We start from the raw sequence: 17,013 nt of genomic DNA on the forward strand, positions 1-17,013 counted from the left end.
CTTCCACTCACTACTACGAATCTACATCCCCTCCAGAAGTCTGAGATCTGCTAGTGAGCGACGCCTCGTGGTACCATCACAGAGAGGCTCAAAATCACTTTCCAGAACATTCTCGTTCACCGTTCCTGGCTGGTGGAATGATCTTCCCACCCCTATCCATCTGACTTCATCCTAAAAAAATTTTTTTTTTCTTTTCTTTCATCTTTCTCTGTCTAGCTTGTACTTATTTGAACAATGCTTGAAACTTGGTGAGCACTTCCTGTGTCTGTTTGCCTCTTTAAGAAGAATGGCTTGATGTATTCCCCAATTGTAAGTCGCTTTGGATAAAAGTGTCTGCCAAATGAATAAAAGGAAATGTATTCTAGAAAATGAGCGCACATTTTTTTTTTTTGTTAATTTGAAAAGTACAAACGAAAATGAAACAATTTAAATGCATAAAATAACTCATTTTACATTCTGGCATGTGCTTTTTCACATTGTTATCACTAACTGCAGGTCTCGTCCATGAGTAATGTTGGAGAACAAGCTTTTGGGGGTTTTGAGAACCAGAACCAAGCTGACTGAGCAATAAAGCTATAGTGAGCCCATTTATTAAAATACCTGGAGGTGGGGAATAATACACAAATTGTTATATTCACTCAGCATTACTTGATCTAATTCACAAATATCTCAATTACAATTAAGTAGAAATGTATTGTATTCAGTTGTGTTTTAGGCAGTAAAGCAGTCCAGTACTTTATAGTCAAACACATTTTTATACTGAAATAATGAAGATTTCTGTGCCACCCCAGACTGGTTGCTGGCCCCTCCCTGGACATTTGGTCCCCACAATGTAGCATAAACAAGTACACACACACACACTCACACACACACACTCACTCAGATATTTCTTTGTCCTGTTGACCCGCCTCTGAATCCAGAGCCTGATTTATTCTCTACTTAACATAAACCACTTGTTTATTGCCAAGGTAAATTTCAAACAAATCTCCAAAGCCTGACTGATGAAGCGGGTGGAGACGCACGGAAAATGTCATCGGTTCATGATGTAGTCAAATGCGCGGTTCGCGTTCAAACAAGTCTTTGCTACATTTAATCAGATCAGCTTTGAGGGTCAGTTCATGCAGCACAGTGTCGACAGTGAAATGGCAGCGAATCTGGCTCTAAAGTAGCTCTCCATGTGAACTCAAGCTCTTGAGAAATGTTTTGACTTAATGACATTTGCAATGCAAAACTCGGCTTTGAGATGAGCTCGCAAAAAACAACGCCCGCGGGAAAGTAACCAAGAGAATATAATTTTACTGGCCGTCATCTGCTTTAATTCCAAACAAAAACATGTGCGTGTGTTTGATGGTTTATTAGAACAGCTGAAGAGAGACGAACTCACCTTATAACCGCCGCAGGTGAGTCCCGCGTTCCGCTTCGCCAGAACACACTTCATGCGCAGGAAGAACGAGCGCTCGAGCTCCAGCTCTGCAACAGATCAGCTTTGTGATGAATATGAATTTAATTCTCGTGTGTGTGTGTGTGTGTGTGTGTGTGTGAGTGTGTGTGTGTGTGTGTGTGTACCTGGTATTTACCACGTTATGGGGACCAAATGTCGGTCAGTTCCACCTACAACACACACACATCACATTCTAAACCATCATTCAGTCATGCTACTTTGCCTTTTGCCAGACAATTGTCAGGCGGCATAAAGAGAAATCAGTCAAATAGCTGCAAAGTGGGGGGAAACCCAGCTGAGATTAAGATGAGAATCTGTGTCATTTAAGAAGATTACATCAACTCACAAAAATGCCTATTGTGAGCAGGGTGTGTATTCACACATTTAAGTGTGTGTGTGTGTGTGTGTGTGTGTTTGTGTGTGAAGCTAAACTCCTGTTTGTCTGAAATTGATCTGCGTCCATCTCAAAGAGACCGTCTGATTCCCGCTGGAAAGAGTTCATGTATAAAAACACGATTTGCATGTGAAAACAAAAGCGGATTCTGTGCTGGACTTTGATCCATTTGTGTGTGTAAATTAGCAGGGCACATCGCACACAGAGAAGGTCACTCCACAGCACTTCAGCGACAAATGAGTTTCTGCGCAGCTGCGACGCGGCGCGATAATCTGCTCTTTGTAGCGCAGCGGCGCGTCCGTGCAGGAATGCGCACTTTACTGAACACACTTACTGTGTGCTTCGCTTCATATCTGCTCGGAGTCTCGCTCTCGGCCGTTCACGCGGTCGTTCTGCAGTGACCAGCGCATTTGAATGCTCAGTAGTCAGCAAACACAGGTGTTCCCGCACTACAGCATCATGTGCGATGGAGCTCGTCTCGCGGCCGCTGCTGCTTTGAATAGCTATAAAAACAGCGTTTTCCCTTCAACTCACCCGTGGACATCTTCAGGAGCACGAATATAGATCCTGGGTCTACAAACAAGACTTTTAGTTCATCTTTTCTATAAATCAAGGAAACACGTGATATTCTTCTTTTAAAGGGGTCATATGATGCGATTTCAAGTTTTCCTTTCTCTTTGGAGTGTTACAAGCTGATTGTGCATAGATAAGATCAACTAAACATGTTGGACACGATCTCTTGACTCTAAGAAACGCATTTTTTCAGTTTTAATGTCAGTTGTGAGGACATCGTTATTTTATTATCTTAATGTGTGACTGCATTACAGTAGTTCTAATACAGATTTATTTATTTTTTTATTAGTTTTTAGTTCAAATCAAATTCAGGAATCCCTCAACCCAAACCAATAAATCTCTGGGATTACATGCTGACCATTAATTTCCATATCTTCGTCTCTTCTGTCTGCTGTCCATCTCTTTTCCTATTTTGTGAAGTCGTGGAAAAGCAAGAGCAAAAATAGAGTTTCCCATGACAGGCCTTGTTGTTCCTGCAATGGTTTATTTCCGCATGTGAAACATTCAGCTGAGGTTTCATCCCATGCTTTCTGCAGCACTCGTTCCCTTTCTTCTGAAGCAGCAGCAGACTCTTCTCTTCACGGCTCAGATGAAGCTGTTTGTGACGTTTCTGATTGAGACTCTGATTGTCCTGCTCCTCGTCTCTCATCAGATGGAGGAATGTCTTGGTGTTTGCTCATTTTTAGAAGCAAAATGTAATTTGGAAAGTGTAAAGTGCACAAGGCCTGAAGCTGTGCTAATATTACTAAAGCACCAAATCAGCACGGACGAATTTCATAAAGGGATAATTCACCCAGAATGTGATCATTTCCACACTTGAGAAATGTGGGTGTTTTTTATCTATACAGTGGAAGTCAATGGGCACTAGAGTTGTTGGGTTATCAAAGTTATTTTGTGTTCCTGAGAAACTCAAACTGGTTCGGAAGGACATGAGGGAGAATAAATAAATAGTAAATGATCTCAGTAAGAGTCAGGGTTTTCTGATATTGTGATTTCCTATATATGGCATCACAGTTAAAAATTACAACCCTAGTCCTAGACCTAATGTAGGCTATCAGCTCAATATCTAAAGATAAGTAAAAAATGTTTTTAATTGTATTTCCATTAATTCAATTCTACATTGGTTTTCTTTAAACACACACACACACCACACACACACACACACACACACAATTTGAATGTGTTTGGTCTCTTTACATTACCAGATACAAGATCTAAACATATTAAAGGAGCAGAAGCCCAGTGTTTTTTCAGACTTCAGAACAGACTGAATTTCTCAATAGAAGCACAAATAAGGATATGGAGCAAACAAAAGTGTGTATGAATTCACTTCACATTCCCCAGATAGAATTATAGCGTTGTGTCTCAGTTATGTGTGTGTTGAAGTGTGTTATCACCGTGGCCCCGAACTGACCCTGGTTTCGTGTTAAACTCTCACCTGTGACAAGCCCAGGTGTACCGAAGCTGTTTCTGAAATGTACATGATTTTACCGTCAGACGCGACGACGAACACAAACCCGTCCAGCGTCTGAAAAACACAACCAGAGAGCATAATAACGGACACTTGATCGTTGATTCATTTGCATAATCATCCGATGCGTTTCTAGAAATTAGCGTCAAAATATGAAGTAGTTGTAAAGGCTCGCACCTGCAGCAGGTGAGACCCCAGATCTTTGGCCATGATGTCCAGAGGACTGACCCTTGCTGACTGACCCCAGGCCTCTCCGAGCCCTCACACAAACACAGCACAAACACACTCAAATACTGACCTGTGTTCAAGCCTTTATCACACATCACACCAACAGCTGGAGCTTTAGCACACTGATATAGTGTGCGTTGTGAAGAATTCATTTAGATTTTGCGTTAAAAAAAAATTCTAAGTGACCGCCTTTGTATTAAAATCTAATTTAAAAAGCAGTTTCACGGGAGTTATTAAAATCTTTATCACACATGTTAATTAAATGTATCTGTCAAGTTCGCGCAGTGAATCTGGGGGAAATTATTTAGGCATAACATTTTGCTGAAGCCACAATGTATTTATCATAATTACATAAAATAAAACCATTTTAAGTTATTAGACTTAGCATGTCGATTTAATGCATATTGTTAAAGGGTCATTTTGCTACAGAATATGTCTTTTCCAGAAATATTTTTTAAAGGCAAAACAAAATACTAAAATGCATGATTATTACGTATTTTATATTATTGCGTGTTATCAGGTCCATCAGAGACAAACTAACAATATGTATAATAATTTACTCTTTACAACAGCATATCATATAGCATAATTTAATATTGTTATCTAAACTTCCACGTAGCCGAAAACGGAAATTAAAGACATTACATAGTTGAGTTTAATTTGGATTTTGCATAGACTAATTCATAGGCAAAGAAGAAACATTAATTCGTCCTAAATTGATAGATGCTATTGCGTCAATGTAATCCGATATAGATTCTTTTATTTCTTCCATTTGTGAAATATTTATCCATTTTACAATTTGAGATCTGTTATGACATAAATATATCTTTGGACTCTCAGCAAAAAAGCAGATTTCACTGCAAGCGATCTGAATCTGCGATGATTTTAATGTGAGCTGATAAAGATTCAGTTACAAACTCAAGAGGGAAAAAAGAACAAGGAATAAATATTTTCAGGAAACTGAAAACTCTATATATTATTCTCTTTATTACTGCTTTATTATTGTATTTTCAGGTGGTTTCCCCCGAATCGTAACCAGTTTAATTTCATCACGCAGAGCACATCTGATCAAAACGAATTCAGATATCATATTCATTTTCATCATTAGGCCTATTATTTTTTTATTCATTTTATTTTAAACTTTTAGACTTCGAGTGGTTAAACTAATTAACTTAACCAAAATGTTGGTTTTCAAATGCTTTACGGGTAATTAAATTAAATTGTCCGACCTTGAACAGTTTAATTTTTTAATTAATAACTGAAACATCATCAAATAAAAGTAAGGAGATAAACTGCAAGTCAGTGTGATCACAGTAGAGTTGCGCGAGCTGTAAAGCGAGCTGTAAAGCGGTCTGAGACCGGATCGTGAGCTACCGTCTGGAAACACGGCTCGCATCTTCAGGTAGCTGCTGGTCAGTCTGATGATGGACGCTTTGTCCAGCTGAGATGTGATGGCCGAGGGCAGCGGCAGCAGCTTGGCCAGTTCATTCAATTCTCCATTTTCTTTTTCTCTTCGTGTCTTCGCAGCATTCTTGGACTTGTCCTTCATCTCTGACTCACGCTGCTGTGTTAGTCTCGAGCAGAGCGCCACGCTAGGGTCATGCTCATCGGTTTATTATTGTTTTCCTGCGAGTTTTCCGTTTCTGTTGCAGCGAAAGATCGGCTACTGAAGAGTGAAGAGTCCTGGGCTTTATTGTGAATTAAAACGAATAAATAAATGACGACTGTAAATCTCCTCTAACACTGAAAGTCTTTCCAGAAACGTCCTTCAGTAAATCAGCAGTCCTGTCGCATTACATTTCGATTCTGATCACTTTTTATATACTTTAGAAAGGAATTGAACTCCAGCATCAGCGCTTTGGCGTTTTGGTTTAAAACGTTAAAAATAAGCAAATTACAGTGATACAAAAATACAAACTGCTAATAAATCCATGACGATCAGCATACAAGTAAAAATAGTAAAGATGAGTTTACGGTGAACGTCTGTTCAGTGTGTCCATGTCCTCCAGTCCTCCATTTCACAAGCCCGTGTTTATTTCCATGTTAAAATCTTTAATTTTCCTTTTTAGTCCTCTGAATATTCCTCTCAGAGTCCGCAGATTCCGTCCAGCCATTCCATTATTCAGGCGCTGTGATCGCCAATGAATGAGAGAATATTGAGAGAGAGAGAGAGAGAGAGAAAGAAAGAGAGAGAGACACACACACACAGAGAGAGGGGGGGGGGCGGTTCAGAATGACTCTTGTTACGTCACACTCTCTTGTGTTTGAGGAGGATGATGAGGATGATGTCAAGGGACCAAATTCTTCACATTTTATGAATGACTTTAAATTATATGTAAATCTCTTGGAACAAACAAAAACAAAAAAGCACTCGAAACATGTAATGCTCTGAAAGCATTGAAATTTATGTAGCCTAATTTTCTTCTTTTTCTTCTTTTTGTTCTCTTTTCTTTTTTATCTGGTAGCTAATGTTAATTTGATCGTGTGAATATGTAATACCTCTTGTTCGTGTGGCACTGAATAAATAAAGCATTATATTTAAAAAAATGATGATGTGAATAAAAAGCAACACTTACTGTAGTTTGAATTAGGCTATTGGCTGTCTTACCAAATTATTTTTCCATATTAACATTTATTGACATTTAACAATGCAAGTGCAGTTCCCGTGTCTGGCGGTTTAATGCGGTTTAATGCCTCGAAATATCCGCTAAATACCGATGTTTCAGCGCGAGCGGAGTTTAGATGAAGCTGTTTAACGCCGATCACTTTGAGTTAAAAGGATTCGTCTCGTTTCACTGTCACGCGAAAACGTAATTATCTGACGAAATGTTAGGCCTATAGGCCTGTCTGTCGATGATATATAAACAGGCCAGTCTGAATAAATTCAGCTTTACGTTACTTACTGCAAACCATAAACGCGTAACGGTATCGAGGGTATCAAGAACTATTATGTTATGTTAAAAAAACAGAGGCGCTGAGTTTGTGCATATTTGTTTGGAGTTCATAATAAATCTTTGTGTTTCTGTAGTGAGGAAAATATGACGAAAATGTAAATAATCCCGCATTGAGTTATCAACTATATTCAGTGTTGGGGAGTAACTAGTTAGATGTAACCTAATTACGTAATTTAATTACAAAATAAACATAACTAATCTGTTACAGTTACTGATAATTTTTTTTAATTTGTGTAATTAAATTAGTTAGGCCATTTATGAAAATGTTAATGATTACAAAGGGGGTTTCATCTGAATATTTTCACACACATACAGATTTGATTGATTTCTTTCCCAAACTGCACTGACTGCTCTAAAATATGAGACGCTAATAACTGTGTTTCCAGGGCATTGTTAGATGCCAGTGGTTCCTGTCATAGCTATGCAAAAATTTGATTTCAAAAACAATATCATACCTATTAATTAAACTATGATTTTAAATCTGTATTTAACCTCAGAATGATCTGAAAGTAGAAAGACGTGCTAAAGTCTGATTTTGTGGTGGCTGTGTTTTAAAATTAAATTATTATAATCTGAATTGAAGTGATGAAGGATTCTGTAAGACTGGCAGTAATCAGTGTTGAGTTCTACTGTAATATTAACTGTCTGCTTTACATGTTTCAAAATGATTAACAGTTGAAAACATTAGAAGTTTAGAAAAGCAATCAGAAAGTAATCAGTTACACTACTTTATTAAAGTAATTGAAATCGTTACACTACTTGTTACATTTCAAATAGGGTAACTTGTAATCTGTAACCTGTTACATTAACAAAGTAACCCTCCCAACACTGACTATATATGAGCATATTAATTATTATCAGAAACCAGTGCATTGAATATAACGCATTTGATTTAGAGATCCATTCACAACCCATTTCTCAATCCTCACTTTTTCAAAACTCTTCACACAGTGAAGCACAACAGCATCTATGTGTCTAAACTGGATACTTTATCATTGCTTTGGTAGAAAATACATTTCAAATGACATGAATTATTTTCTCACTCTGTGACCCCACTGGCTAATTTACACCTTCACATGCTCTTTACAAAACTGATCAACTTGTTCAAAACTTAACATAATACATAACTGAATAAGAGAGCGTTTCGCTACATTTACACAGTAATGCCATATTGAAATATATTCCAAATCTTAAAAAAAATTAAATACTATATTCAAACAATTATATGTAGCTTGAACAACTGCACAGGTGTTAGTTTTTCAATTTCATTCCCATCTATACAAAAACGTAAAGCTCAGAAATAATTTTGTGCAGTGATGTAGATATGGAGTGTGTAACATTCACTCAATCTGAACAGCAGACTGCCATTCTTGTTTGTGAAGAAATTTAGTGTAAGAAAACATTGTGTAATGCACCAGTTATCAGTGTTTATGGATCATAAAGTGTGTTAGCCAGTGTTATGAAGAATGAGTTGGTTTAAGACTGCATAAAGTCTTTTTGTTAGTTTTCCTGCGTTTTGAACGTGAAATGTGCTGCTGTGCCAAGATGAAAGCTGGTTGTGAAGAGCTTTGATAAAAACAAGTTTGCACATTTAATGTCATAATTTGACACGGTGTGCTGAGTATTTCCTGAGGACAGCAGCGTGCCTTTATAAATGGCGTGAGTGTGCAGGCCCGCGCGAGAGCACAGGTTTGGCTGTGATACTGGGCTATCGCTTTCTCTCTGCCTGTCACCGCTGATGGATGAGCTTCAATGGAAAATGCAGGAGGAGACCAAAAACCAGCCTGCCTCAATAGCATGTAGAAATCCACAGAAACCCGCCGTCCTGTTTCAGATCAGCGTGGAGAAAGTAGGAAGCGTTGGCTGTGAGGACTGTAAGGCAGAGAGGGTTCGAGAGAGGAGTCTTGTTATTAACCTCTGTTAGCAGGAGTCACGCTCATTATCATCTTTCAGGTGTTCAGCTCTTCTTCAGACTCAAGGCACAAATCCAGCCTTTCCTGCACTGGAGGGTTTTCCTCTGATCACAGTCCTGCAGGTCAAATACAAGCTCTCAGATGGGGTGTTTTAATATGAGCTTGTTCGCATGTTGCACTTACTGCATTTCTAATAAACAGCAGCCTTCATCGCTGACATGGTGAGCAGATAATGATTGAACTGATTGAACAGAAGTGCTGTACATGAGTCTGTGTGCCTCCCACAATAGCAGTGTCTCCTCAAAAAATTGGATGAGAAAATAATCGATATTACTAAAATGAAACAACGCAAATATTACTAAATATGACATTAAAAATATAAAAGTCACTTGTTTTTATAAAGTAACACTGTCCAACAGCGACACCTGCAGGTAGAATGCTTGCGGAGGCTTGCCTCCCTTCGGCCCATTGACTTACAACAGAGACCCTTAGCGTGCAGTGGGTTTAGTGGGGGGTAATTGAGATTGAATGGGGGAAAATCACGTGAGAGGAGGCAATGTCTCCATCGCGATATGATTGGTTATGATCGGATGTGATTGGTTCGTGTGATAAATCCCGCCTCTTGTTTTCATGCGAGCTCTCGGCCTGAATGAAGAAAATGATGGCGTTATTGACTAGATATTAAGTAAGTAAACAACTCACCCGCTTGGATATATCACTGCTATGTGTCGCGTCAAAATAAAACTTGAAATGGCCTGAAAACGTGATGACCGTGTCAGTTAGTGAGCATTCAGCGTGATGAAATGAAAGATGTATCTTCGTGTCTGTGACAGTGTTTACAGGGCTTTTATGACGATGACTCGAAAATAAGTTGACTATTAAAAAGAACAGTTGGTCTATTACACTAATAGGCCGCCTTGCTGGCAGAAGTGATTTACACTAACTCCGCCCATCAATGTAAGGTCACTACAAAAGACGCTAGTTATAAGTTCAGTGGCGTATAGTAAAGCGCGTGCCGAAGTCATTTTTGATGCCATTCCGCCCTTTACAGAACTTTTTTTTTCTCCATTTTCAAATCTCGTATCACATCGGGTAGGTGTAGGGAGGGCTTATATTGTCCCAATACTGAGGCATCCATTTAATCATTTGAATTAAAATTATAATTTACACTCAATATGTTATTATTGCATACTGTTGTATAATGTTCTACAATACTAAGGTGCAGATAATTGCCACTATTTGAAATAAGTAGTATAAATAGCAGAAAATCATGTTAACTAATGTCTAAAAGTCACACACACTAAAGTCTTTCCAAAATATTGTTCAAATTGTTACTGCCTTTCGTTGTTATTTTTGAATAAAGGTAAAAATGCATAAAACACTGTGAAATGTATAATTATTATTTAAAATATTAAATAAAATAAAATAATAATGTTAATAAAATACAAAATAGAATTATTTTTGTTCTCTCATTTTATGTAAAGTTTATTTAGCCAAGAAAATGCGAAAACATTAAGTGTAACAGGGACATGAATATATATATATAAATCCATGTCCCTGTTACATGAATGTTACGTTACATGCTGTTAATTACCACAGATGAGAATTTTGACTCTTTGTCCATTATGTAGAAAAAAAAAAAATATATATATATATACTGTATATAACTGCCTCCTCATTTTAAAACACCACTGCACGCCACTGGAAGAGAGAAAATATACCAGGTGTCGGCCTGTGATGATTAATGAGAAGAGCAATGTGTTTAACAGCTAAATGACCCTCCGCTCTGATTCAGCGGTTTATTACGCTGCAGATATCAGTCGACTGTAAAATCATATCCAGACTCTCAGACTGAAATCTGAAAGAAGGAAATCTGCTCTCATTTCCGCTTGTCTTCTGCGCAGACATAAAGACCGACCGAAACACTCGGCTTTGAAATAACATCAGCTATTAGAGGCATCCAGTGTTGCTTGTGGTTTGTTCATTTCTGTTTAATATATTTGAGTGCAAAATATATTTTTGATTTTATCTTTTAACTTTAAGGAGGGTAAATGTCTCTGGAAAAATTCTGAAAGAGACATTCATTCATACTATAAATGCTCTTCTGCATTTAGCATTTGTCACTGTCACGTTGTCATGTGAAAAACTTGTGGTAGTAGTTTTGAGTAGGCCTGTGTGTGTGTGTGTGTGTGAGAGAGAGAGAGTGTGTGTGTGTGTGTGTGTGTCTATAAAGAAAGAGCTTGCTGTTTTTTTTCTCTCCAACTGTCATTAAAATGAAATCAGGATAAACTACTTATGAAACAAACTTTTATGTGTTTAAGCATGTAAACAGGTCTTATATGGAGCAGCTAAATGTGCATTTATGTTTTAGTCGAGGCTCTTTGAAATGGACATTTACGAGGCAGTAAAGTCACAAATGTTTAGTTTTGAACAGTTGTGCCCTCTAGTGTTTATGTGTTAGAAACAATAATTGACTTCGGTTGTGAAATACCAGTGAGTTGTGACTGATAATGACTGATGTGTTTGAGCGGCTGTAGATCTGCAGAGGTTTGGGTCGCTAATGATTTGGGCAGTCTGAGTGCTTAATCACTGGCCTATTAGACACACAATGGTCCATATAAACCGGCTAAAATGTTTAAACGGCTGGTGCTGTGCTGCTGGATGAAGCTGCTGTGTGTGAGCGGTTAGCGGCGTCTCTGGAGAGAGTTGTCCTGTGTTCGCTGTCATTAGTCGAGTCATTTATTACAGGAGAAAATCAGCACTGTAGAGGCCTGACAGTCTCAGCACCTGTGCCACACGTGTGTGTGTGGATTCAGCTCAATAACATCTAGTGAAACTCTCTTCTTGAACAGCGGTGATCCACACCAACCAATTGAATATAATCCAGCATAAACCCATGCAGCTACTGTGAATCTTGAGAATATTCAGTCAAGCATATGGAAAGCATTTCTTCTGCCGGCTGCTGGAGTGGCTGCTTAACGTAGTTTGACCCTGTAAAGCTCCACAATTAACCAGACGCGCTCCAAACGCTTCTCTGTATTCACTATAGTCCGGACTCTGTCTCCGCAGACTGTTTTCATTAGGCAGCGCTGATCACACGAGCACAAATCAATCTCTCGTTGTCAATGGAATAATGTACTAGAGCCGAGCGGCTGATGAAACCCAGACTGAAGCGTCGCTGCGCTGAGGAATGAGAGATCTGCTCTGGAAAATGTAGCTCTGCATTTATAATATCACAAAGTCTCTTTTATCCTGTGGCCGGGCCCCGGGGACTAATAACTCCTACTCCGTTTGGTGGCCCCTGGACTGTTTTTTCTCTTCCTGCTGGCAGACATATGGCTTCCGGCTTTGTGTGTCGTATAACAGATGTGAAAGCCGAAATGATCATCTAGCTTTCCTTACAGAAGCTCACCCCCCGCAGTCGGTGTATCAGCTCCTCTGTTCCCTGATGTTCCCTGTCTCTTCTCTGCTGCAGGGCTGGTCAGATCTCAGGGTTTCTCCTGATGAACTGAAGAACGGGCTTCAGTTGAACTGCTTTGCTGGATTTGGCGTGGCATCACCTCCTGGAATTATACAGTGAAACTGAACAACTTCAGTCAAACGACTGCAGAAACACATTTATTTGGCGTCCCGTGTCCTCATAACATCATGGAAAGGCCCCGGGCTGTGCTGGTTTCTGTGAGAAAGTCAAAAACTACCTCTCACTGAAATGTATTTTGTTGAAAATAAGCAGATAAATAACACGGGATCTGTTTCCTCTGCTAGAACTAATTTTCAGCTATTTTAATAAATGTGGCTCCAATTATGTTCAGCCTCGTTCTGAGCCAACATGAGCTTTTCCATGAAAGAGCAACACGTATGTTTTATTTCAGAGAGCTGCCTGTTAAAAACGACTGCTGTTATTCTCATTGGATTGGTGTGTGTTCAGTCTCAAATCCCAGACACACACCTAATGATTGAAACGATTCCACCCTCACGTTGTGGTGGTGTTGATGTTGTTTGTGTGTGATCATCAGTGCCAGACACTGTAAAACTGATGTGCTTTTGTGCATTTGTATTTATCAAAATATCTTGTGCACATGAAATATACATTCAGAGCTCTTTCACATCATTATGAATCATGAATCAAAGCTGTTTTCTGGGTTTCACTGTCATTTCTGTCATTTACTTCACGCCGTCCCAAATCTGCATGACGTTCTTTCTTCTGTGGAGCACAAAAGAAGATATTTCGACAAATGTCTTGTCCACACAGTGAAGGTCAGTGGTCCTCAAAACTGTTCATAAGCATTCTTCAAAACATGTTCAACAGAAGAAAGAAACTCATACAGGTTTGGAAGGACATCAGGGAGAGTAAATGATGACAGAATTATCATTTTTTAGTGGACTATCCCTTTAATATTAAAAATGTTTCTTCTTAACTGAATTGTTTGTTCAACCCTAATATGATATAACATCTCATTTCTCTCTCTTCACTGTTTTTACAGAAACACAAACGCGTTTCAGTCACTGAACGCTTGATGGAGCCACTGGAGCAGAAAATATTAAACAACTTAACGTTTCAACATCTCATTAAACCTCCATCATCTATGCGTTTATTATTGGGTCAGCCATACATGATCAGAGTGAGTGCTCAGCATGTACCTTTATTATCCGTGTGTGTGTGTGTGTGTGTGTGTGTGTGTGTGTGTGAGTGTCATCTGTATGCTGATATGGAACTATATTTGCCTCATATAATCAGCTAATGTGTTCGCACTCCCTCGAATTATATTAGTGATCATTAATAAAATACATCTTTTATATTTATTCAGAGCGGGTGTACTCATTTATGCTGTGCACTGTATATAGAAGCCTGAAAAGGGTGCTCCCGTAATTATCACTCACTTCAGTTCATGGCGATCTCACAGAGTTTTGCTGCACTCTTGTGGAAACATCTGTCATAATCAGTGAAGCTTACTGCGCAATGAATCTCTTATGTGTCGCATCTACACTTTGTTTGTTATAATCAGAGGATTCGTGAGCACTGAACTAAAGCGCTGGTGTTTTGATCGGTATTGAGTGGATTCTGACTAACTGAAACGCCACTGATTGCCATTGCGTTCAAGAGATCAATAGACACGTCTATGATTGACTTTACTGCTCAACGCTGCAAAAACACTATGAACAAAAGAAACCTTAGATGCAAACACAGTCTGCAGGGCCTGCTATTATTACAGGTTCAGCTGAAGGTGCTCTTGCTTTCGTAGAGCCGGTCTGGTTTTGTTCTTTCTGCTGTTAAACTGGGTCAGTGGCAGCAGAAGTCCAAGCAGGTCTTCATCTGAGCTTCTGGTGTTTGTCAGCGAGCCAAACATCTGAGAGCAGACCCGTCAGGACCTGTTTAACTCTGATCCGGCAGATCTTTCACAGAATGCAGATGCTTGAGATTTAAGGCATGTTCACAACAAAGACTGTAATGATAACTTGTTTTAATAACCGCTCTAACTCTAGAAGAATAGTGAGTCCACACCACAATATAACGATAATGACAGAGGAACAGTATGATGGGAATCACTTTCAGGGTGATTTTTTTTCCAGCTAATGAACTACAAAAAAACATTGACAGCCAATCAGAGTCCACTAGAATTTAAAGAGCCCATGCACTAAAAGCAGCAGATTACAAAACTGCGATGCATGCTTATAATAAACAGAACTTAACTGTAATCTTGTTATGAACGGGCCTTTAGGCGACTGATTTTTTGGTCTCAGTCCTGCGACTCACTTCTCTGCACATTTTGCATGTCTCTATTATCTGACACACACAGTTCAGTTCATTTTTATGCTAAAATTAACTATTTATGCTAAAAGTAATATTGCAATATTACAGTAAAATTGGCCTTTTTAAAAGGTGTCGCCTGATTTGCAAAGATGTCTTCTTAGCTGTAAACATTCTTTGTCTTTTCTCTGGTGGTTCTGTATTATACTTGATTATGTTTACAGTATTTTTGAAATGTGGTTTAATATATCCACTGATTAGTTTAATTGATTAGGAACAACTGATTAGCCATAGGCTTGTAGCCCATACTTGAATATGCTCTGTTTAAGTGTTTGTATTTCATATAGTTATATATTTCTCCCAAACCCATCTCTACTGCGAGCGATTTAAAAGAGCGACATCCCCTATAGCAACAAGGTCAACCCTGCGTTTGCTCTTATATTAAGAGTTCCTCAGTAAGACTTAAGAACTTTGGCTTTAAGCACTTTGTCAATTGGTTTTAAGCTAAAACTTCCAGCTAGGAACTCTTGGGAGGATTAAGATAAAAATTTTTGTGAATACGGTCCCAGTAGCCAGTTGTATGAAATGATAAGCCAGCAGTTGGCGCTGTCACCGTGTTAGTAAACAGTACCTGCAGGGAAGTGACGATTATATGTTGTATATGATGCGTGTCCGCTGTTGGTTGTAGTATTGGTGAAGTAAATCCACTCTTTGCTGAAGAAGCGTTAGCAAACTCTTGAGCATCAACAACAGTGCCATGTACTCCGGTTAAGGCTAGATAGCATTCAGCAAAAACTACTGGGCATGCGCACATTAATATAGTGTAATTTTTCTCACACTGTACAACAATAATTACTATTTTTGCATTATTGTAAGGGGTAGGTTTAGGGTTGGGGTAGGTGTAGATGTTAATAAAACACAATGTAATAAGGCAGTGGTGGGCCGTCAGGGCCAGCAAAGCCTTCTCTGCTGGCCTAAACACTATCAGAATCACTGATTTAGTCAAAGATTCCCGTATTGGGTGTTTACACGGAAACGATAAAGGTGGCGTTTTCAAAAACTTGCACTTTGAAACCCGTTTTCAAAAATATGCGTTTTCAGTCCCCAAAATGCCGTTGTCGTGTAAATGGGAGTCTTACTGTTCTGAAGATATTGAACTTCTGTCCTTGTCATTTAGACCCTTTTACCTCCCTAGGGAGTTTGGACAACTGTTTATAACTGTCGTCTATATTCATATCAGGTAAACTAAAGAAATGATTTATGACTTCAGAACAAGAAGAGGCACTCATCAACAAATAACTGTTAATGGTGAGGGCATTGAAGTTGTAAATGAATATAAATATCTAGGGACAATCATTGATAAAAAACTGACATGGGATGTAAATAAAGCAGATGTTTACAAGAAAGGGCTGCAGCGATTGTATTTCATGCTGTAATGTGGTGTTTTGGGTTGTGTTTCTTGTTCATGTTTTCCATGTCTTTTATTTTGTAATTGATTCATGCTGTTTTAATTATTGTTGTTGATCACTGAAGAGTTGCCACAGATACAAAAAGAATTTCCGAAAGGACAATAAACTAAACTAACTAAACAAACAGGCAAAATGCCTAAAAAGTTTATTTTTGGCTGAAAACCTTGTGTAAACAGCCCCTGAGATTATGCCACTGTGTTAAATCAGAGAGTCGCTAGGACCAGGATGGAAAACCACTGCTTTTCTTTCTTTCTTTTAGTTTTGAGGTAGTTTTACTCAGATGTTTTAGTTTTGTAACATTGTAGAACTCCGTGTTGGCAGTCAGACAGTGTGGGACTGAAGGGGTTAAGTGTCTGGGTGGGATGTACTGGGGGGAGGGGCGAGAGAGATAGGCTCAGTGTGCTCTCTCTCTCTCTCTCTCGCTCTCTCGCGCTGCTGCTGCAGGAAGACTCTCAGCGCTGGTTTGCTCTCCTGTTTTCTCCAGGAGTCGCAGGCGTCTGATGGAAACACAGCTTCACAGACGGAGGACGGATGGCGAGGGGAGGCCTCCACTGCGCCCCCTGCAGACGGCTTCCTCAGACGCCTGGGAGCCTGCTCCACTTCAGCCGGGCAGAACCGAGCGCAGTCCAGCGGGAGAGACAGAGCAGTCTGACCACAGCACAGAGAGACACACACACCAGCGCAGACACACAGCAGAGCGGAGCAGGGCCAGAGCTCACACACACACTGTAAGTCATCCCGGCGCCACACCGTCCGTATGTGTGTGTGTGAGAGAGAGAGAGTGTGTGTGTGAGAGAGAGAGAGATAGAGAGAGAGAGAGA

The 17,013-nt window shown here is 39.3% G+C and overlaps 1 protein-coding gene across 1 annotated transcript in view; it reads right to left on the bottom strand.

Moving 5' to 3' along the window:
• The window catches only part of LOC107744209 (SIM bHLH transcription factor 2), a 16,019-nt gene extending 10,363 nt beyond the window's left edge, over nt 1–5,656 (bottom strand). The window contains exons 1-5 of the mRNA XM_016557733.1: nt 5,482–5,656; nt 4,057–4,139; nt 3,847–3,936; nt 2,370–2,379; nt 1,385–1,470 (exon numbers count right to left, since the gene is read on the bottom strand). Coding sequence (XP_016413219.1) covers nt 1,385–1,470; nt 2,370–2,379; nt 3,847–3,936; nt 4,057–4,139; nt 5,482–5,656 — 444 coding nt within the window. The remainder of the gene's footprint in view (nt 1–1,384; nt 1,471–2,369; nt 2,380–3,846; nt 3,937–4,056; nt 4,140–5,481) is intronic.
• Nucleotides 5,657–17,013: the final 11,357 nt, after the last annotated feature.

This window comes from Sinocyclocheilus rhinocerous, unplaced genomic scaffold (genome assembly GCF_001515625.1).
Source record: "Sinocyclocheilus rhinocerous isolate Xijiao unplaced genomic scaffold, SAMN03320098_v1.1 scaffold2753, whole genome shotgun sequence".
Taxonomy (NCBI): domain Eukaryota; kingdom Metazoa; phylum Chordata; class Actinopteri; order Cypriniformes; family Cyprinidae; genus Sinocyclocheilus; species Sinocyclocheilus rhinocerous.